The sequence below is a fragment of the Molossus molossus genome, unplaced genomic scaffold (genome assembly GCF_014108415.1).
Source record: "Molossus molossus isolate mMolMol1 unplaced genomic scaffold, mMolMol1.p scaffold_m16_p_11, whole genome shotgun sequence".
In the NCBI taxonomy this organism is placed as follows: Eukaryota; Metazoa; Chordata; class Mammalia; order Chiroptera; family Molossidae; genus Molossus; species Molossus molossus.
In genome coordinates, this window is record NW_023425346.1 from 94,399,447 (window position 1) to 94,423,064 (window position 23,618).

At 50.5% G+C, this 23,618-nt stretch overlaps 1 protein-coding gene across 1 annotated transcript in view; it reads left to right on the plus strand.

Moving 5' to 3' along the window:
• Window positions 1–23,618, plus strand: part of SGPP2 (sphingosine-1-phosphate phosphatase 2) — a 96,967-nt gene that overhangs the window by 61,696 nt on the left and 11,653 nt on the right. The window contains exons 3-4 of the mRNA XM_036255057.1: window positions 11,734–11,913; window positions 14,786–14,875. Of these exons, the coding sequence (XP_036110950.1) occupies window positions 11,734–11,913; window positions 14,786–14,875 (270 nt within the window). The remainder of the gene's footprint in view (window positions 1–11,733; window positions 11,914–14,785; window positions 14,876–23,618) is intronic.

Genomic DNA, 23,618 nt, shown 5'->3' on the forward strand with positions numbered 1-23,618 from the left:
CTGCAGTCCAGGGAGACCCGGGTTCGGTTCCCGCTAAGGACATGTACCTCGGTTGCAGTTTGTCCCCAGCCCTGGTTGGTCGTGCGGGTGGCAGCCACTCGATGTGTCCCTTCACATCGATGTTTCCCTCTCTCTCTCTTCCTCTCTCTCCCTCCCACACTGTCTGTACAAAAAATGGAAAAATGTCCTCGGGTGAGGATAAAAAATAATAATAATAAAAAAAATAATAAAAATATGAGGCCACGTTTGACCTGATAAGACATTTCATCCAACAGTCATTTTGTAAAAATGCCTTCACTGTCCACCATCCTGTGGGCCTCAGTCTTGGAGAGAAATGTGGAGATGGCAGGAAAAGGGGCTCACCAGGAAGGCAGGCCTCACTCATTACAAAGGGTCACCAGGAGGTCATAGCCCCTCAGTCCTGTTGGGGGGTTCTGACTGTGTGATCGACAATCCCTCCTATAGGGCTCGAGTTAATCGCTCACTGGCCAACTGGAACATCAGTGGCACCCTCCTCCCCCCTCCCTCACACGGGCCAGCCTCCTTCCTTTGCTCTCTGCGAGAGCAGGCGTCAGGAGGGGGCCCGCGAGACTCTTGTCCCTTCTACTAAAGACTGTCTCTCCAGGAGGAGAGTCATGTAACTCCAGGGGAGGGGGACCAGTTTCTCTCTGTCTGGCAAAAACCTAGTAATGAAGCCTCCTGCAAAGATGAGGAGGAAGCAACAAAGACGGGGGGTGGAGGGAACAGACAGCCTTTCCAAGGGAAGTCCTGATCGCAGCCAAAATGACAAAGAAACTTGATTTTTGGAGTTGATGGACTACACAATCTATACATGTCTATAACCCCTTGTCAACTGCAGTGTAGTCTTAGTTTCAGATTGTTTTCACATTAAGAGGGGGTGACATATTTCCTGGTTGCGCTCTAAAAGTTGGTGTCATATACCCCAAACAGGTCCTTCCACAGGGCTTACTAGACCAGAGAGCCTGGAGAATCGGGGTGCTGGAGCCCTGGACTCGGATGTAGAATGCCGAGTTCTCGCTTCCGGCCTGACCAGGAGTGTCTGCCCCCTTTGGCTGGCGGAAGGGTGTTACCAGCAGGGGGAATTAGAAGCCAGGGTCAACAGGACAGTTCTTGCGGTCATTCTCACCGGAGGTTTTATTCCTGAGATACGGGACCTCCCCCTGACTACCAGGCTTAGGTTCGGTCTCAGTATGGAAGAGACTGTCGCAGGTTTAGCCATTTCCCAGGAGAGAGGTTAAATCTCAGAAAAGGGCCAGTTTCCTTCCCAGGTGAGATGGGAGGTTTTGGCTCCTGGCGATGGCAGTGGTAACGGTGGGGAAGGGAGCAGCGGCGATGTCATGACAGTCTGGATCCTAGCTTTCACCTGAATGGCTTTTCAATGTGGAAGGAGGAGTGATGACCAGGCACGTTGGGGGAGGGGCGCTCACTGAGAAATAAATAGGAGACTGATTGACATAAGCTGATGGAGGGTGTGGTGGAGATAACATATTGAGTCTCGATTTTGGAAGGATTTGGCCATGCAGACTTGGTAGCCACCCGCGTTCATGGTCATCTTGTTGACAGTTGTTTGAAATGAGTATTGGCTCTGCCCCATGTTGAGAGACTCAGCTCGTGACATCAGACTGAGGACGGAAATAGATGTCATATAAAGAAATAGGAGAGTCCACTTGGCTGGTCCCTGCATTAGCTGAGTATCCAGGGAGCGGTCCCCAAATACTGACCTCATCTGCATGGTCATAAGTGAATTTCCTCTCCTGCATCCTGTGATTATGGCTCCCGTAATTCTGTTAGGCTGCAGATTGAGCTGTTCTGCGTGTGCGTCTCCTCGCTCTCCATTTCCTCCCAGCCTCTTGCCGCTAATTCGGTTTGCTCGGGGCTGAGCACGGGCTCCAGCCTGGGGAGATGCAGCCGGTGCCCCCCAGGGACCACAGACACAGAGCCGAGGGCCTGCGGATAATCCTGTACTGTTCTTATCGCCAGTCAGTTCAGCGTTAAATGATTTGCCAACGAAGAGAAGTGGGAACCTAATCCAGACAGACAGAAGGCCCCTAAACTTTGAACTCTCTCAAACAAGGACCATTAGGTCAAGTGCTTTGTAAGCATCACTTGCATCGTTAGAAGTGGCTTCAATCCCTGCAGGTCACAGCACAGGTGTGGTCTCCACACCACAAAGCCCCATTTCTTACTGTGCGCTACAGCTGGCCGGTCACTGAGACACCATTGACTGAAACTCAGGACCGGCGTGGATGACCTTCGTGGCTTGACCCTGTGGCGTCTTTAATCCTTCCAGAAGCAAATCTTGTGTGCATTTCTCTTGTGACCACCATGAAGATCATCTCTGCGTTCTCCCAGACTGTGGATGGGCAGAATCATGGAGGCAACCTTCAGCTCCCAAGGTTCTTCAACCTGAAAAGCCATTTCTTTCCAGCATGAAATGATCCCACTCTGACCAAATATATAAGGAGAGTCTGTGGTGGCTTCAAAAGCCGGGTGTGCAGTGTTAATGACTTTTGGCCTAAAATCAGGCTCATGGTCAGTGGATCAGCCGATGGCCGCCGCCCTGACCTCCCACGGTGACCTGCTTCATACACAGACACTGCCATGGATGGACAGGGCAGGTGTTCTCTTGTCTCAGGGTGATTCCAGACTAGACACTCTCTGAGGCTAATATATTCCAGGGTATACTGAGCCTGAACCGCATTTTAATGATACCTATGCTTCCCGGGTAGAAATCCGTTCTCACACATTATTTGTCAGATGCTCGATGGTGGGACATGGAGAAAGGAGCGTAGGGTTTGGAATCAAAACACAACATTCAAGTCCAGCTCTACGCGATGGCACCCTCTTTAGTGAGACATCCACCCTCTGCCATCGTCTTCCCTCGTCTGTGAACTAGGACCGCCACGGACGTTCAATAATGTCTGCGAAAATACGCTTTTAAAAATCGCCGCACAAACGTCGGGTACCACTCCGCCCGGCTCCTCCTTCCTAATGAAGAGGAGGCTCGCCTGGTTTGATGCAACTTTCCTGAAAATACGCTGCAACTCTGACTCAACTACTGAAAAAAAATGTTTTTAAACCTTTATTGTTGAAAGTGTTACAGATGCCCCCTTTTATCCCCCACTGACTCCCCCAACCAGACCTTCCCCACACTATTGTCTGTGTCCATGGGTTACGCATATATGTATGAGCTCTTTAAATTTTTTTTTTATCCTTACCCGAGGACATTTTATTTTTATTTTTTATTTTTGCATTTATCTTCAGATAGAGCGGGAAGGAGGTGGGGGCAGAGAGAGAGAAACATCGATGTGAGAGAGACACATCGGTTGGTTGCCACCCACACGACCTAACCAGGGCCGGGGACAAGCTGCAACGGAGGTACGTGCCCTCAGCGGGAACCGAACCTGGGTCTCTCTGGTCCGCGGGCTGATGCTCTAACCGCTGCTCCAACCCGGCCAGGGCTGAGTTCTTTTTTTTTTTAAATCCTCATCCAAGGACATTTTTCCATTTTTTGTACAGACAGAGTAGGAGGGAGAGAGAGGAAGAGAGAGAGAGGGAAACATCGATGTGAAAGGGACACATCGAGTGGCTGCCACCCGCACGACCAACCAGGGCCGGGGACAAACTGCAACCGAGGTACGTGCCCTCAGCGGGAACCGAACCTGGGTCTCTCGGGACCGCAGGCGGACGCTCTAACCGCTGAGCCAAACCGGCCAGGGCCAGGGCTGAGTTCTTGAAATTTGATGACTGGGGAGGACTGGCCAGTATGTTTCGGAAGAACGCTTCACCAGCTGAGAATTACCGTGTGTCTTTGGGCCCGTCCGGCCCGGTCCAGGAACAGGGAAGCGCTGTGCAGTAACTCGGCGGTCTCTTGTCAACTCCCACACCTCCGGCCCGTCACGTTCACTGTTGTTATGACTATTATTCTGTTAATCAATTTACTTTTGTTACAGACGTTTCTCCTTGTGCCCCATTGACGCCCTCCTCCCGATCCCGGCCCCTCACCCTCAGCACTGTTGTGTGTCAACTGCTGAAGTTTATACCGGTGGTGTTTGTCTTCACAACTTTTAGAAGCATTTGTAACAAAACTAAATTAATAAGAAAAATATTCAGAAGCAGATATGAGCTTGGAAAAAAATGGAGAATTAGAAAGAGCAAGAAAACGTTGTAACTTCGGTATTTTATTTTCCTCGCCGGCCACGTGTTGCTTCAGTCACCATGTCCCGTTTTTGCAGAACTTGGCGTGTGTGGAGATCGTTTTCTGAAAGTCTTCTGTGGTTTGCAATGTTCGCTCTGGTTTCCTTGTTTTGGTTCTTCAGGCGTGGAGTGGGGTTTTATCAGGCTGCTATCACCCCGATCGCTTCTCCCCGTGGGTCACCGCCCCGCCCCGCCCCACTCCACAGACTCGAGCAAGCCCACATGGTAGACCTGGAAAAGAGTCCTGACTTTTAAAAAGCAAATAAAAATAATGCCACAAGTACGAGAGGGTATTCATCAGCTGAAAACAACTTTTCACACCGGATGGTAAGCAGGAGTCTCTAGAAAGTCCCCAAATAATCATAACAAAGAAATGCTTTAACTCCCTCCCTGAGGGGAAATAGGGGCCCACAGAACAGTGACGCGGGTTCCAGGGAGGGACAGGACTGAGCACAGGCAGACACCACGGGGCTGGGGTGCTCAGTCTCCTCTTCTGTAGAACTGCTCATCTTACAGCCTCCACAGCTGTCCCTGGCTGTTTGGCTCAGCAATGAGTGTCGGCCCACGGATCAAGGAGTCTCGGGTTCAAATCCAGTCAAGAGCACGTACCTTGGTTGTGGTTCGGTCCCCGGCCCTGGTCAGGGTCATGTAGGAGGTGACCAATCGATGTGTCTCTCTTACCTCACTGTTTCTCTCTCTCTCCCTCCCCTCTTCCCTCCCTTCCACTCTATTGAAAAATAAATGGCAAAATGTCCTGGAGTAAGGATTTAAAAATAAAATTAAAAAATTTTTAAGAAGCCTCCACAGCTAAAATCTGATCTTAAAATGAAGTCCGTGCTCATGGTTTTGAGTAGGTGGATTTTCGCCAGCTTTCTCTGTGACATGTGTGGTCACCTCCTCAGTGCCCTGTGGAACTGGGCGTCAGGGCCAGAGCTGGGCAGGACATTTGAAGACAAGGGTATTAATAGTCCCCATAGCTACTTGTATTGAATCAAGAGTGGAAGACGTTGTCAACACCTGGCACAAGGGACTTCCGGGACACACAGAAGAGGTGTTCGAGGACCCATCTTGATGACTAGTTTCTTTCTCTTTTATTAACTGTGATATTATTGACGGGTCATAATATTTACCTATTTAGAGTATAGTTCAGTGGTTCCTAGTATATGCACAAAGCTGTGCAACCATCCCCACTCTAACTCCAGAGCACTTTGTCTCCCCCAAAAGAAACCCCATGTCCATGGCACTCCCCACCCCCATACCCTCTTCCCCAGCCCCAGACAGCCACTAACCTACTTTCTGTCTCTATGGACTGGCCTGTTCTGAACATTTCCTATAAATGGAATCGTACGATATTAGCCCTTTTCATGTCTGGCTTCTCAGCGTACTGTTTTCAGGGGTCACCCATGCTGCAGCATTATCAGTACCTCGTTGCTCTTTATGGTCAAATAACACTCCGCTGGGAGGCTGCAGCCCACTTTGTGTATCTGTTCATCCGTGGCCGGGTGTGCAGGTTGTTTAAATGTTTTGGCTTTTGTGACGGATGATACTGAGATCATTCCTGTACACGTTTCTGTGAGGACGTGTGTCCAGTTCTCTTGGCTACGTACCTGGGAGTGGACAGGTTGGATGTCTGGTCTCTCTTTCTCCAAATTATCATCGTAACAGTAAGCTGAGGAAATGCAGAATGAGCCCAATTGGGACCCACGAAGAAACAGGATGGCTACATACGGGTAGAGAAGCTGTGGTCGTTGGGCTACTTCTCTTCATTCTCTACTCTCCAGCAGTTAAAGAGAGATATAGTGAACTCCTGACATAAATCCACGGAAGACTATAATTCCCAGTGTTTTTGCCCCATGCGACCTAAGGGATGGCATAGTCTCCTGTTAGTTCATCTCTCATGCCATGATCTCCCCAAGGGGAAGGGAGCTGTGGGTGAGCCTGAAGGAAGAAAGATGTTCGAATTCATCAAAACCTGTGTGTGGATGAAGGGCGTGGGGGGTGATTTAAGAGCCCCTTGGTGTTGCCTAGCTTTTATTGCGGTGTGAGTGGAGCCTTCACACCGTGGGACGGGGTGCTCCGTGGGGGGCACAACGGGCAGCCAGCAGCCTCCGTGTATGTGCACAGGTGGCTTTGCTGCGAAAACCCTGCAGCCACTTTCCTGGCACGAGTGTCCTTTTGATGACCTTCTATTTTCTGAACCCTTTGGGTTTTATTTATGCTAGCGTGAGGGGTAATGTCCCGGGAATCAGAGATGTGTTCGACACAGTGGACTTGTCATTTTGGATTGTGGTGACTAGAAAGGGCCACCACACTACGAGAAAATGCGCCGTTGTCTCTGCCGCCCCGGAGGAGCCCGGCCATCAAGGACAGACCCCAGCCAAGGACAGACCCCAGCCGGAAGTTTGTCCAGGCCGTGAGGAAGACGTGTTTCTGGTTGACAGAATGGGTTCCCTAGAAGAGCTTTTTGTCCACTTGGGGCCCGCAGTGGACTGTCCAGAGAAATGGGTTTTCTTCCCTCCTAGGTGTTCCCCTATCCTGTAATCCTGCAGAAGTGAGAACATCGATGTACCCTCCCTCCCCTCCGCCTGCGCCACTCAGGGGACCCAGCCGTGGGCTCCGGTGTTAATGCTGTGCAACTGCACTGCCTCCCGGGGGCTCTTCCCTTGCATATAGGCCCTTGGGGCCTGAGCCCAAAAGAATGTGATAGCCGTTGGCACTTAATCTGGTCCCCTTCTGGACAGAGCACAGTCCCCCATCGAGGGCAAGCCCTATCCGGTTAATCATTAGACTCTTAACTGCAGACCAAATGGAGGGAGTTTTCTTCTGCCTTAGAACTCCTTTTAACAGACTTTACTTCTTACAGCAGCGTAGGTTCGCGGCAAGATTGAATGAAAAGTACAGAGAGCTCACATATACCCTCCCCGCTGTGTGAACAGCATCCTGCCTGCATCATCACCTCCCACCAGTGGGGGACATTGGTTAGAATCGACGATCCTGCGTGGACACGTCATAATCACCCGCAGTCCGGGGTTTACATCAGGGTTCACCGTTGTGCAGTCTGTGGGTGTGGACAGGTGTATGATGACACGTATCCACCAGCATAGTGCCGTGCAGAACAGTTTCCCTGCCCTGACCTCTGCTCACCAGTTCCCACTCTCTCCCCCTAGCCCCTGACGATCAATCCATCTTTTTCCTGTCTCCATAGCTCTTCCTTCTCCAAAATGGCACGTAGAGGAAACCACACAGTGTGCAGCCTTTTCACGTTGGCTTCTTCCGCTGAGTTACTCGCATTAAGTTTCCTCCGTGTTTCATCGCTTGAGAGCCCACATTTTAGTGGTGAGAAGACGGCCGTCTGTGACCCGGGCAGCAGGCCCTCACCAGTACCCTGGTCGGGGACTCCCCTTCTCCAGACCTGTGAGGAATAAATGTGTGGTTTATAAGCCACCAGCCTCCGCCACCCAAGCTGGCTTAGACAGCCAGTGTTTGAGATGTGATTGACATACGATACACTGCACGTATTTAACAGCTTTATCGAGGTCTAATTCACATACTAAATCCATTCATTCAACATGTAGAGTTGAATAATATTTAGCATATTCACAAAGTTTACACATATTTAAAATGTATCGCTTGGACCCAGCGGGTGAGGCTCAGTGGTTGAGCGACGACCCAAGAGGTCACCGGTTCGATTCCAGGTTGTGGGCCCAATCCCCAGCGGGGAGCATGCAGGAGGCCACCAATCAGTGTTCTTTCTCATCTATGTTTCTATCTCTCTTTCCTTCTCCCTTCCTCTCTCTCTAAAATCAATAAAGGAAAAAAAATTTTTTTAATAAAAAAAAAAATGTATCACTTGGTACATTTTGACATATGTCCATACTCCTGAAATAATCACCATAATTATGATAAATATCCATCACTCCCAGAAGTGTCCTCATTTATAAGTTCTTTCCCTTCCTCGACAACCACTGATCTGCTTTCTGTCCTATAATGTCATTTGCATTTGCAAGAATTTTATAGAGCCCGGCCAGTGTGGCTCAGTTGGTTGAGCATCGTCCTGTGCACCGACAGGTTGCTGGTCCCATTCCCTGTCAGGGCACATGCCTGGGTTGTGGGTTCCATCCCTGCTCAGGGTGCATGTGGAAGGCAACCAATTGAGGTTTCTCTCTCCCACCCTCCCTCTCTCTCTCTCTGAAATCAATAAAAACATATTTTTAAAAAAAGAATTTTCTACAAATGAAAACATATAGCATATACTCTTTTGTTGTTTGTGTTTTGGTCTGGCTTCATCAAAAATTCAGCATAATCATTTGAAGATGCATTCATGCTGTAATATGGTATCACTAGTTTCTTGTTTTGTTGTTGCTGAGAAGTATGCAACTGTTTGCTTATACCACAGTTCATCTGTTCCCCAAGTGATGGAAATTGGGGTGTTTGCAGTCTGGGGCTGTTACAGTGGACCTGCCGTGAGCATTTAGGTACACATCTTTGTGTGACTTACCCTTTCCTTCTTCCTGGGTAAATACCTGGGAGGGGCATATAGATCATGGAAGGAAGGTGCTTCCAGGGGCTCCCCTCCCTCCCCAACACCCTGTGTGGTCAGTCCCATTCATCTCAACCATTCTCATAGGTGAGAAGTGGTGTGCCTCATGGTTTAAGCTCTAGTGGTCCTAACCTCTAGGAACTCCCGTTAAAGACCACCCGGCATCACTTCTCCAAGCCTTTGCTCAGGCTGCTCTTGCAACCTAGGTCCCTCTCTGCCCACCCCTCTCAGCTCACCAGTCTTCCTGTAACACTCAGCCGAGCACTGCTGGGCCTCCAGGCTGTGGACATACCCGCAGAATGCTGTGGGTAATTTTCTCAAAGCCTATTTGCATCATGACGAGGTCCTCTGTGTGGCTGCCTTCCCTGCTCAAGGACGGGGACCCAGCACAGTGGGCACCCCCTAGACCTGCTGCAATGAACGTGATGCAGAGACAGGACTCACCCCAATCAGTGGCATTCTTTCCACACGACTTGAAAAAGCTCTGTTTTTCCTCGTTTAAAGAGAACTGTCATCACAGCGATTGTTATTTGAAATGTACTGATCAGAAACAAGGTGTAGCTTTGGTAACACTTGAAAATGAAATGACCAACTGCCCTCATTCTTAAAAACATCGTTCAAACATAGAACGTGAAATATAAATGAAGTCACAGGAACTCATGGACGTCAAGGAAATTAAATTTTGTTTGAATGAGGGCCGCCCAGTCTGTCTTCACTTTATGATCTTAAGGTCTCCTGCCTCCAAACATTGTAAAGTAATTTTTGAGCAAACTCGTGTTAGTCATTTACACCTGTACCATTTTGTTTATGTTGGTGAGTGGGGAAGGGGCGGGGTGTTGAAAATATATCTCAAGCAGCCTCCAAGAAATTTTTGGTTGTCGGTAATATCTGCGCGTTTTCTGCTCCCCGGGTAGTGGTCAGTCTGAGCTGGCTTTCACAGGGTCGCAGGAGGGGTTGGGAACAGGAAAGAGCACGCAGGTCTCCAGGACAGGGGCTCCCGGTAGTAAGGGGATGGCAAAGAGGTGACGTTTCAAAGTCCGATTACAAGTGGCAGCTTTGGAATCCGGAGTGATGGTCGCCGAGGCTTTAAAGCCTGTGGGTTTCCACCTGCTGTGCTCGGACAGTGGCCCTTGGTTTTTAACCCAGTGACAGCGGAGCTCAGAAACATGCCCCCGCCGTCGGGGGGCTGCTGACGCTGCTGGAATAATGCTCCGAACGAAGCGGCAGCTAAAGCCGCTAACAGAGAGCACCAGAAAGCGGGAAGCCCTCGGGCAGGCGGGCTGACTAATCAAGATTATTTTGAGACAGTCCTCCCAGAGTGGGTTTCGTTCCAAAGCAAGGTAACCCATCCATCATGAGCTAATGAAGCCCCAGGAAGATCAGGACGGTCACGGTAAGACGAGGAAGTGTATGATTAAAGCCCGTGACAAAGTGGCCCCTGCAAGAACACCGTGTAAAGCCGGGCTCGCAAACCCGCCCCCTGGGGGTCTCGTGGAAATGGGGCGGGGGGTCCTCCGTGCCTCAGCACAGCACCTGTGGCGTGCGGGTGCTGAGAATGCGGACTGAGGAAATGGTGTGTTTTGTCCTCTTAGAACAGATCGCGAAGGCATCCGCTGGGGGAGCCCTCTGTTGTGCACAGTCCTGTTCGTTTCTGGCGGGTATAGAAATGAAGTTCTGATTTCTGTCTTCTGCTTTAGGAAAAGAACCAAAGGGAGTGGAAATTTCTTCATCGATGGCACCTTGAAAAAGTCCTTTGAAAAAACTCCAGATTGAGTTGTCTTTGGGGAGGTCTCAAAATACCATGCCATTTATTGCACCGACGCTTCTGATTGTTGAGTGACGTTCAATTCAATCCAGTATGTTGCCTGCACATGGCAGGAGTAACAGGCATTCCGAAAAATGGCTAGCTAAACGTTCACAGAACCGCCACTGTTCTGGTTAGAACTTGAAAACAACGTCTGTCTGATCTGAGTATCAGCTGGTCGTTAGTCCAGGACCACCCTGTGTTTGGGTAGGTGCTACCACGTGGTCATTTCAGGCGCAGATTTTTTTTTTTTTTTTATCCTCACCCAAGGACATTTTTTGTTCAGATAGAGTGGGAGGGAGAGAGAGGAAGAGAGAGAGAGAGAAACATCGATGTGAAAGGGACACATCGAATGGCTGCCACCCACATGACCAACCAGGGCCGGGGGCAAACTGCAACCGAGGTACGTGCCTTTAGCGGGAACCAAACCCGGGTCTCTCTGGACCGCAGGCGGACGCTCTAACCGCTGAGCCAAACTGGCCAGGGCTCAGGCGCAGATTTTTGAAGCCAAACTCCCTGGATTCAAATCCAGGGCGTCCCACCATTTACTGACTGCGCGCAGTGCTTTACTCACGGAGAAAGCGGGTCTGTGCCCTGCAGGTGTTATCGGGTGGAGTGTGTTTATATTTGTAACGCTCTTACAATAATGCTCTAGCCCTGGCCAGTATGGCTCAGCGGTTAGAGCGTCGGCCCACGGACCAGGGAGTCCCGGGTTCGGTTCCCGCTAAGGGCACCTACCTCAGCTGCAGTTTGTCCTCAGCCCTGGTTGGGGGTTGTGTGGGTGGCAAACACTCAATGTGTCTCTCATGTCAACGTTTCTCTCTCTGTCTCCCTCCCTCCCTCCCTCCCACTCTATCTGAAGATAAATGCAAAAATGCCCTCAGGCGAGGATAAAATAAATAAAGAAAGAAAGAATGCTCTATTAACAATAGTTAAATATATGACTGAAATAAAGTGAGTTAATGCCACATCTTAGTTGCCCTGTGGATTCCAGAAGGCCGGTTTCCTTTTCACCAATTAAGTGTCTCTCTGGAAGCTTTTCCCAGTAAGTAGCTCGGTCTGAAAAAAGGGCATTTCAGCCCACAGACGGGGAACCCGAGCAAACTGGCGAGGGTGGGAGTCCACTGGTTTCCTCGCGTGGTTAGACTCATTGGGCCCTCTGGTTTTGCAGCTGGTGATGTACGTCGGCCAGGTGGCCAAGGATATCCTGAAGTGGCCCCGCCCCTTCTCCCCGCCGGTGGTGCAGCTGGAGACCAGAGTGGTGGCGGAGTACGGGATGCCGTCCACCCACGCCATGGCGGCCACCGCCATCTCCTCCACGCTCCTCCTCTCTACGATGGACAGGTACCAGGTGAGGCGGCCGACCCCTCGCCCTCCCGTGGAAGGCCCTCCACACACTGAGGGAACAGAGAGGGGTTCCACTTCAGAATTTTCTTTTAGAGCTGCTTTGGGGGACTTGGAGGTTTACGAAATGAAGTCTAAAGGGGACTGAAACCTACTGAGCTGTCGATGACAATTTCTTCATGAGTAATGTGACTGTTGTTCAGCATCCAAATCAAGTTGTGCCTGAGAATGATCGGGGACACCACCAATAACGATACCAGCATAACAGGGACTGTCGGGGAACCGGGTGTGTAGTCTCCCCCTCGAGAAAGCTGTTTCCCCTGAACTGCCTGACAGCACTGGAGTCGGGGCTCACGTCCTATTTGCAACAGACACGAGGCCCTTATGATCCTGGTAATGGATCCCCCAGGGCAGAGACGAGTCTGCCAAAGCCTCTGCCAGACTTCCCAGGGCCAGGGGCGAAAGAGTCGGTGCCCCAAATTACTCCCCAAGGAAGCCTGTGGCCCTGCTTGGGCTCAGCCGTCAGAAGTGATAGCTCCATCCTTTCCAGCAAACTGTCTAAGTCACAGGAGATTAATAAATGCTGAAACAGAAGAATTTCATTCAATATCTGCTTACGTGCCAAGTATTGTCAGACCTTTGAGAAAAGTTAGGTTATTACTGCACTGACGTTTTGTTTTGACTGTCTGAGAAATCTTGCTCTAGTTTGGTTGAATGTCATCATTTTATCTTTGATCCTTTAGGAAATTTAGATTTCATTAAATCTAGCAGTCCTATTCCTAAGTGGCGGCATTGTTTCGCCCTGCCCCTGTACCCAAGAAACCCAGGGATGTTCTACATGCCAGGTTTTACAGAAGCAGGGGGGTCAGCCTGATGAGCTGGAAGAAGACAAGACTAGCGTTGGGCCTGGCTCTGCCTCGGCTGTCATCTACCTGGTCACCTGGGGTTAGACCTCGGTGTCCTAAATGGGAATGTCTAAGGAATGTCTCCAACCAGGTATAATCTTGTGTCGTAATTTGCTTCGATGTCGTGCCCGGTTCAAAAACTGAGCACCCCAGGACTGTCTAAATTAATTTAATGAAGACTTCTGAGCTATTTCATGCCCAGTGACATCTACCCCCAAAGGGGACATCGTGGGCCCAGCATCAGCCCCCATTGGGCTACTCTCAGCATCCAGAGAGGCCTGAGAACATGCTGATGTTACTTTGGAAAAAACCAGCAAGTAGAGGGAAACCACCCCACCACCAATAATACGCTCATTTTCAGGCCACCTGCGCCTTTTGAAAAATTCTTTTCAGCTCACATGATGCAACGGTTTTCTTAAGGCCTGAGTGGTTATGGTCTTCTTTCCTATTTAATTTTCATGATAAATATATTTAGGTATTTGAGTTATTGCTCCTAAATAACACTAAATATGGATTCGTTTATATAAATAGGCTTTGAGCCTCATACCAAACCCAAATTTCAGAATGCATTAACTCATTAATTTTTAGCACTCTTCTGGTGAAAAACTGACACCCATTATCATTAAGTTAATGATAAACCTTAAGAAAAGATGTACAGACATGCATTACTGTGTTCACATGTTACATTGGAAAGACTGCTGGATTCAGCCTCAGAAGATGTGGCTTCTGGTTCTGACTGTCACTTCTGGCTGTGTGACCTTGGAAAAGTCATTTTGCCTGTCTAAGACCTGGCTCCTGTTTTGAGGATCAACAGTGGTGATTGATGGGGAAGGATCTTTGTGCTAATGTTTAATACTTATGCAAGTATGCCCTGACTGGTTTGCTCAGCAGTTAGAGCGTCGGCCCGTGGACCAAAGAGTCTTGGGCTTGATTCTCGGTCAAAGGCATGTACCTCAGTTGCAGGTTCAATTCCCGGCCTGGTCTGGGTTGTGTGGGAGGTAACCAATCACCGTGTCTCTCTCATATAGATGTTTCTCTCTCTCTCTCTCTCCCTCCCTCTCTGTCTGAAAATTAATGGGAAAATGTCCTCAGGTGAGAATTTAAATAATACTAATGCAACTTATTGTGACTAAGGGTTTCTTCCTTTGTAGAATGCGGCTAATGATAGAACCTACCTCCTAGGGTGAAGATTAAATGAGATAGTGACTATAAAGTGCTTTGCACAATATAGACAGTTCTCCATTTTATTTTATTTTTTTATTGATTTTTAGAGAGCGAGGAAGGGAGAGGGAAAGAGATGAAAACATCGATGAGAGAGAACATCAGTTGGCCGCCTCCTGCACACCCCCACTGGGGATCGGGCCCACAACCCGGGCATGTTCCCTGACTGGGAATCAAACTGGTGACCTCTTGGTGCCTGGGTCGATGCTCATAAGCAGAATATCCACATGTTCCTAGTAAGATTCGGCATTAGCGCATTCCTGGGTCTGCTCTCCCACCAGCAGAGCTTGAGACTGCATCAAGTCTTGACACCTGTACATAAACACCCCGTTCTTGGCTTGGGCCCGCTGTTGCCCAGCTTCGTGACCTCAGCGTGTGTGAGGGAGGCGACTGGACTGGCCGAGCCCACACCGTCTGTCTGGCTTGCTCTTCCCTCGGCACAGCAGGCTTCCTGAACTTTCCCCAAGAACAGGTAGAATAACTAGCTACTCACGGAAGCAGCCAGCACAGTAGCTGCACGAGTCTGCAAGCCGAGTTCTACCACGTCTCATGCTGTGACTTCCTCCCAGAACAGCATTCCCAGGCATCTCCGCCCTTCTTCCTGCATCTTCCCGTTTGGGCGTGTTTCAGGTCGTCGGATTGCTGGCTTCGGGCGTGCGAGGTGGAGACCAGCAGTCGCTGGTCAGGAGTCCTCTGTGGCATGCCTGTGTGTGTGAGCACAAGCTGACGTCCCGTGTCCTTTCTTCCCCGCAGTATCCCTTCCCGGTGGGGCTGACGATGGCCGTGGTGTTCTCCACGCTGGTGTGTCTCAGCAGGCTCTACACCGGGATGCACACGGTCCTGGTAAGGCTTTTGGGTTGGGTCTGGGGGTGACCATCTGGGTAGTATTGTGGTTGGTGTGTCAGTGGGTTCTTCATATGGTATTTTTATAAAACTATTTGTATATGTAATTACATTGGCCACCAGGCCAGTCTGTTAAGTAATTATTATTTTATGGCACATCCATAATAACAGTAATGAATAAGAGATAATATCAAGGAGGCTGAGCTGGGCTCGATCCCGGTGACTGAAGATTGTCTGGAACAGTGACAGAGACTTGGGTCATTTATTTTCATGGTGGTTTACTGCCGATGAAGCAAGCAGGAAAAACACCCAGGGTCAAGGGTGCGACGAGTGGACACCATTTTCCACGTGGGTCCTCACAGAGATGGGCTTGCATTCCGGGGTCTCGGCGGCCCTTGAGGGGTGAGGGTCCTGCCAGGTCAGAAGGGCCCAAGTCATGGGCTCGCTTCCTTCTTCACTGCCTGGGCTGGAGGTGGGGAGGGGCAGAGACACACATCTATGTGTGCACCCCCGGGGAGGCCATCCGGGCCTTCCTAAGAATGTCTTTTCAGCCCATGCGGTACAAGTTTTCATAAGGCCTGAGTGGTTATGGTATCCTTTCTTGTGATTTGGCTTATTGCTCAAATGGGTCATCTGCATTGAAAGATCTGTCTAGCCTTTCATGATATTAGTAAATATTTCCTGGGCTGCCACGCTTAGCACGGTTAAAAATTACACAGAATTTGCCTGGCCAGTGTGGCTCAGTGTTTGAGCATCGACCCTTGCACCAAGAGGTGGCCAGTTTGATTCCTGGTCGGGGCACATGCCCAGGTTGCGGGCCAAATCCCCAGTGGGGGGCATGCAAGAGGCAGCCAATCGACATCCTCTCTCATCAATGTTTCTATCCCTCTCTCTTTCTCTCCTTTCCTCTCTCTAAAAATCAATAAAGAAAAAAAAAATTTTTTAAATGATCTTGGGAACTCAGGTTAAAATCAGAGTTAACACTAGGACATGGAGCTGCTGCAGACAGGAATGGAGGGCACAGAATACCCACCTCTGAACACACAGCGACATGACTTGCTTTGCCTTTTACGGTGGGTCCTGGGGATGGGAAAGCAGAGATTTGTAAGGAAGATCATTTAGGCTTCTCCACCTCTCTTTGCGGAGCATCTGACCTGCAGGAAACCAGAGAAGGGGTCGTAGCAGTGTTCCTCCCACCACTGTCGTGCCCCCCAGCAGCTCTGGGGCATCTTTCACGAGCATAATCTCATTTCATAAAGGTATGAGACTCTGACTCAGGCCCAGCCCCAGTCAGGGCCACAGGCATGGCCCAGAGTCCAACGGCACCTAATTTCCAGGAGCAGAGGGAGCAATTGGTGTTAAGAGTAAGATAGAGTTAAATGGTGGGTCGGTGGTCTTCTTTATCCACAAATAACTTAAATAGCTTCTGCTGGTTGCCAGACTCGGAGCTAGATCAGGGACCCCTGAGGGAACAAAACCTACCTCTCCTTCTTGGGTCTTCAAGTTTGTGGATGGAGACAGATGTGGAAGGTCTGATTACTGAACATGACAAGTATTATAAACAGAACAGCCGGATCTGGCTGGCTGAAGGGGCCTGCCTCCGGGCACTGCCTGCACTAATGGTTCTCAGTCTTGCTGCATATTCACATCCCGTGGGAAGCTTTAAAAAATACCTGGAGTTATTTGGACACCCGTGTTCCTAGCAGCAGCATTATTCACAATGGCCCAAAGGTGGAAGCAACCCAGGTGTCCACTGACAGATGACTGGATAAAAAACAGGTGGTACATCCATACAAAGGAATATTATTCAGCCTTAAAAAAGGACATTCTGACACAAGCTACAGCGTGTGAGCCTTGAAGACATAATGCTAAGGGAACTAACCGGTCACCAAAGGACAATACTAAAGGATTCCACTTAGGTGAGATCCTTAGCGTAGTCAAAGTCATAGGGACAGAAAGAGAGTGGTGGTGGCCCAGGGTGCAGGGGAGCAGGGAATGGGGAGTGACAGTTTAATGGGCAGTTTTAGTTTGGGGACACGGAAAAGATCTGAAGACGAATGGTGGTGCTGGTTGCAGAACAGCACGAATGTAGTCGAGGCCAGTGAACTGTGCCCTTTAACACAGTTAAGATGGTAAATGTTATATTTTGTGTTTTTACCACAATTTGATATATATCAGGGGGTCCTGAGCACTGGTGGTTTTTTCCAAAGCTCCGCAGTTGATTTTAGTGGGCAGCCGCGGTCGAGAGCCCGGCTGAGGCGAATTACCCTTCGGAGTGGGACGTGGGTGTATTCCTGAAGGAAACCCGAGTGGGAAGGCGGAGACGCGGCCTGCAGGGCCCACTGCGCCCACCTGGTGCGCGCCGCCGGTGCCCACGGCCTGTAGTCGGCGGCTCTCTGTGCAGAAGGGAAGAGTTCGCGGGCGCTTATCTCGCTCAGGAAGAAACCACTCCTCGCAGAGGCGGGGGGCTGGCTGTGATGCCAGGCCTTCCGGACAGGCTCCAGCTGACCCCCGGGAAGTCCGAGTGCCGCCCGGGGCACTGTGGCCCGTCACACGTGTCACCGTGCTGCCAAACCAGCCCTGCGCTGCCTGGACGTACCAAGACGCCTCCACCAGGAACTGGGCACCCCGGCTCCGGCCTCCCACACCATCAGCCAGGCCCTCGCCAAGCGGATTACTTCTGACTCCTGGAGGTGTGGCAGAGCCGTCTCACAGCCCAGCTGGACGTCTTTCCAAACCCGACGACGCTGGTTCCTGCGCGGTCACTCCATCTCCCGCTGCGTGGGGACATGACAGATAGGCCAACGGTGAGCGGCAGCCGTTTGGGACCCCACCTTTGAGAGAAGCTGGCCCTGTTCGTGGCAAACACGGGGATCAAACACGAGGTCTTGATGACGTTCTTGGGCTGCTGCCATCCTTCCTGGAGGCTCACTGTTCAAGGTCAACGTTCCTTGTGGCTCCAGTTGATTTTTATTGACGTCTTACAGTTCCCGCGGGAAAGCATCCTAACCGATGGTTTGCAGAAACAGCTTTTCGGTGTATAATCCCGTGTCCTCGTGGTTTGAAGAGTAACCCGACTGCAGCCAGCTGGGAGGGAGGGGGAAGGGTAGAATACCTTGGAAGGATGAGGTGGCTCCTGGTCTCCAACACGGATGGGGTCAGCCAGGCCTCAGGAAGGGCCAGCACCAGGGTGACTGTGGGAGTATCTCCCTCTCCCTCCAGGTACCACGGTGAACAGAACCCAGCCCCCACCACCTTCTCTCTCAGATCGGAACCTTAACTTCCAGAGATGACACTCTGATTGAACTGGGCCCTACCCCGGGACCAGTAGGCCTTGGCAGGGCGACAGGGTCGCAGCAGAGAACAGGGTCTCAGAGGCCACCCCGAGGGCTACAGAGGCAGCGCCCAGACGGACGGGAAGGCAGCCCAGGGAGCGCACCTCTCTCAGTGCCCACACGCCAGGTCACTCCTGCACGAGCCAGGTTCCTCGAATGCAGCTCAGAAACCAACTCAGACTTCTTTAAGTTTCAAAGGACATTTACTGGTTTCCGTCAGCACCGTGTAGGAAGGTGGGACCTAGGTCTCCATCTTCACTGGAAGTCTCCCGACTCTTTCCCAAGCTTCTCCGCGTGCTGGATCCGTGCTTTGGGGCTGCCTCCTCTCTGAGGCTAGATCCGGGGAGGTCCGGGCTGAAACTCTCTGCTTCACTCCTGAGAGCATTCCCACGGGGACAACTTCAGGATGGTGTGCCTGGCCCGGATTACCAGCCACTGCTGCACCAGACGCTCTCCAAGAGGTGCGGGGGCGGGGACCGGGCCGGTGGGTCAGGGGCCAGCGGGTCAGGGGCCGGCGGGTCAGGGGCCAGCCTGTGCAAGCAGGGCTCTGATTGGCGCCTGGGTTAGGTCAGCATTGGAACTGTATGTGGGATGGGCAGGGCAGGTCTCCAAAATAAACCGGGTCTGTCGTCGGAGGAAGAGGGCAGACAAAGCCCCAGTGATGTCCTTCCCACGTTACATCGTTGTATTTTCCTACTCTGTCAGAGACTCTCAAAGAGAGAGAAGCAGTATTTGTGTTTGTGGGGAAGGAGGACCGGACCAAATCAAGAAGGCTGATCAGATGCCCGAAATCAATCAACTCATCCAGAATTGACTGATAAAGCAATCCTCCCTAACGTATTCTCAGTTAAATTAACCAGAATTGTTGTTGTTAGATTGATGAATGGTTCCATTATTTTCGACTTGAATCAGCTGAAATGCTTCTCTGTTGTACTGCCCCTAAATGGTTTGATCTGTGGAATTACATAGATATTAGATTTTACTTGCCTACTTAGTTATTTTTTTTTCCCCCAAGTATTGCTTTGGCTTTGGTTTGAGTTGGAGAATGTTGAAAAGGCTTCTCAGATATGAAATTATCCGCGGATCATACAAAACTGTGTTCTAGCTTTGGACTAGAGCATTTTGGGTGTGTTTTCCCCCAGTTCTTAAAAATTACCTTAAAAAAAAAAAAAAAACTTACTTCAAACTACCTTACTTAATATGGAAAAGAAAGCTAATTGTAGTACAAATTTACACCCACCAACGCTTATTTTCTCTTACTCCCTGTTGGAGGAGTTAGTTACCAAGATCGAAAGGGCTTCAGTTGTGTGTCTGGGTATCACGCACCACACTCTCGTGCCCATGTCTTCTCTTTACCTCGGAGAGAAATATTTTTACCCTGTTATAAAAATAAAGAATTATTTCTGGTTCCAAAAGGAATAAGTACACACGGTGAAACACTCATCCTCTGTTGTTAAAGTTTGTTTGTTTTTTAAGGAAAACAAGTCATAGTTAGTGAGCCACTCGGGGAGGTTCAGACAGCCGTTGTTGGGGTGACATAAGGGAAAGTGAAGGCACTTTATGCCTCTATGTTGGTGACTCAAAATTAGGGCTTAGCACGAGTTCCAGCAAGAACGGCTTACGGGTGTATTCCTAACAGCAAACAAGCAAATGATTTTTTAAAATTTCCTTTCTCAACACTGTCCAAGGGCCACACTGGGGCATGGCTCTCCTTCTGTCCTCCAGATATGGGTGAATAGGCAATGGGGAGCTCTGACTCGAGGGGGGACCGGACCGAGCCTGGAGTGACGCCCACAGAAGATGCATCGCGACCAAAGTTGGTCACAGCACCAGAATCGGGCCGAGGTCCGAGGTCCCTGCAGGGCAGTGAGCCAAAACCTACGGGACTGAAGTGGCATGGACTTAAACCCTCCCTGCCTCGGTCATCCCCTGGCTGGGCCTCAGAAGCCATGCCAGGGTGGAGCAGGTCAGACCTGAGGGAGCAGGGCAGCTAACTGACAAGTAGCCTGATGGGGAGGGCGGGCAGGGGAATCTCTGAGGCTCCAGACAGACAGACAAGGCCTGTAGCTGCAGAGACGGTCCACTGAGTCTGAGTCGACAGGAGAGGTGACCTGGGCAAGCAGGTGACCTCGGTGAGCACCCACAGAGATGTCTCTTCTATTCCACATGCTGCAGAGGGTGCTCGGGTAAGCTCTCCAAGTCCAGGCTGCATTGGGAATGCATCCACTTTTCCCAAGTAAGTAAGAAACACCACCCATGCGGGGGCAAAGCACAGAGGTGAGGGCTGGCAGTCCCGTGGGGGGGTGTGTGTTCTAGGGGAGCCCAGTTCTGGCAGGATAAGACCAAGGTGCTGATTCAGCCCAGAAGCTGGTCTCCATGTGTTTCTGTTTTGTTCGGTACTTGCTTTTCGGATCGTCTAGTGTGATATGCGCTCACGGAACGGTGAAGTCTTTCTGTAAGCTTAGCATCGTATGTCTCTCTCAATGGAAAAGGCACCGTCTTCCCAATCTGCTTGTGAAATCAACTTTTATAAAATGAATCACACCTTCCCCTTTGTTTACATGATTTTTTAAAAAGATCCTGAGGCCCCTTTGGAAAATAGAAACACGAACTTCTGCCGTAACACTCCCCGTCGCTGTGACACTCCGAGGGGGAGCGGGGCACCCCCACACTCCATTCTCGTTGCGACTCCACAGTCTTGCTCCTTGGTCCTAGGAGGGGAGCAGGAGAGAGACGACATGATTTGCTGTGATTCCTCAACTAACCACCAGAACCTGACCTTCAAGCCTTATTTCTAAATGCAACCCAATCATAAGAGAAAAATGCAGTCGAGTTCAATACGCACCCTTCTTCCGAGGGAGGTGTACCCCTTAGAAAAGAAGAATCCTGCATGTTTAACACCAGGCCCTCGGAGCCATGAAGACAGAAGCCAGCCCCCTCCTCCCCACCTTCCAGTTCCTGCACAGGTGCTCCTGACGGGGGCCTGATTTCCAGGGGAGCCGAGGGGATGCAGTGTTTGTCCCCCCTTCCCCAGCGGGGTGCTGGCGGTGGACGCGGGGTGCCAGCTGGCCCTTCCGTCGGGCTCTGGGATCCCTTTCCTCGCCCGTCTCGTTTCTTCCAGGCCTGCTGTGGAACACTGCTCAGGGTCACCTCCTGGCCCGGGTGGCCTAGGAAAACTACGTTTTACCACCAGAAATGACAAGAACGCGAATTTCCTGACATGTTGTGTGTCTGTGTGAAATACAGATAGTACCATTTCAGTAGGTAAAAGGACACTTTTGAAGAACAAAGTTGGAGAACTTCCACCACCTGACATCAAGGCCTCTTACAAAGCTCCAGTAAATAGCAAATCCGATCGAAACGGGAACCAAGTTCTCCGCAGAATTGACATCCATCCGTCCCTTCTCTGTGCTGCTGTTTCAAGGTGAGGAAATTCACCTTGAAGGGTTCAGGGGGCTGAGCGGGGTCGCGTTTCCTGCGGAGGGGACGGTGGCATCCAGCTAGCCGCCTGAGAGCTGGTCATTACTAGGAGTCCTGTTGGTGACCCGACGAACACCCATCAGAGCGCAGCCGACAGACGGAGAGACAGAGGCGTGGAGCAGCTGCCTTGCGTCTTATGCTCTGAAAATCAGCCAAAGGCCCAGAACTTGAAGCTCAAAACGCCCCTGAGGCCTGTGCTCATGTCGGTCTGTGGGACTGTCCCTCGAAACATGCTCCCTCAGGCAAGGAAGCAAGCATTTCATGCATCATGTTTTTAAATGCACACGTGTTCCTGTAAGTGCTGTGCTTATTTGATTACTTTCCAATCCCTGAAATCTCCATAAAATCATTTCATGTGCGTAGATCTGTGGCCTCATTGGCCTCCACCCCACCCCGCTGAGCGCTCGCCGCGTCTGTGAGCACAAAGGGCCACCCAAGGACCGCAGTCTTCTCCTCACTGTGTGGTGGATCTCATTTCTCCATTTCAATAAAGGTGCCTGGCTTCACCTTAGTCTTACTGGACACAGTGATAAGGAAGTGACAGTACCTGTCACCAAGGTTGTCCAGCCTCTTCAAAGACGTCGCACGGCCATCTTTGACATGACTAGGACAGTCTGCAGCACAAGACTGATCTTTGTTGAGTGTCCAGCGATCCAGGGAGTTCCGGTTCTGCACAGGGAGCCAGGACTCACGGGTTCAAGCCCACATGCCCCAGGGTCAGGCACAAAGGACTGGGACCCATTTACTTTGCTTTCAATGTGAGACCCACGTCAGCAGGTCTTCAAAGAATGTTCAGATCTTTCTCTTCTACTTTTTTTTTTAAATTTTTTTTTATCCTCATCCGAGGACATTTTTCTATTTTTTGTTCAGATAGAGTGGGAGGGAGAGAGAGAGAGAAACATCGACATGAAAGGGACACATCAAGTGGCTGCCTCCTGCACGACCCAACCAGGGCCAGGGACAAACTGCAACTGAGGTACATGCCCTTAGCGGGAACCGAACCCGGGTCTCTCTGGACCGCAGGCCGATGCTCTAACCGCTGAGCCAAACCAGCCAGGGCTCTCTTCTACATCTTTGTGCACAAGCGTTTCTACATCAGAATATCACTTTAGGGTTTTCAAAGGTGGTTCTATCACTTTCAAGGGCAGAATTCCTGTAAATTAGAAGTTTTTATTATTTTTATGCATTTCAAAACACACTCTGGAAGCTCAGACCTGCCACATTAAACCCGAGGAGGCTGCCTTGGCATCTGCGATTTAGCGAGGTGAGGTGGTCATAGTCTTTGCCGTTCATAATGGGGTCCCCTGACCACAGCCTCAGCGTCCCCTGGGAACTTGTTAGAAATGCAGACCCCCCAGGCTCCACCTGGACCTGCCGAATCAAAACCTGCATTTACCAAGCTTCCCACAGATTCTAACACAAGATACAGTTTGAAAAGCATGGAAACCGTCCACACTCACTTCCCAGCAAATATGGGCACAAGGCCAATGAAATGTCAACCTGCTCACTAATTGCATCACAGCGAATGTGACTTTCTCCTGTCCCTTGGTGCTCAGAGCCCTGCCCACCCAGAGTGGAGAACAGTCACTTAGATGCTTTAGTGTCTTCTTGCAGGTGGCCCTCCCTGTACCTGGCATCTCGCAGGCTGCTGACCAGGTGTCGAGGAGGGTGTGAGAACCTGCCTGGAAGCTCATCTGCGCTAATGTCACAGTCCTCTGGCCCTGCCAGCCGTCATTCATTACGGCCAGAGCTGTCCATGTTCACGTGGCTCCTGGGTGGGGAAATTCTGTCTGTTTCATGAAGCTCTAATGTTTGAACTTGTTAGATTCTGGGAAGCCAAGACAAGCAAGTGATCATTTCCTAGATCATGCTGGATATGGAAGAGTTTAGAAATATGTAGTGTAGCTACATATCTTTCTAGTTAATAT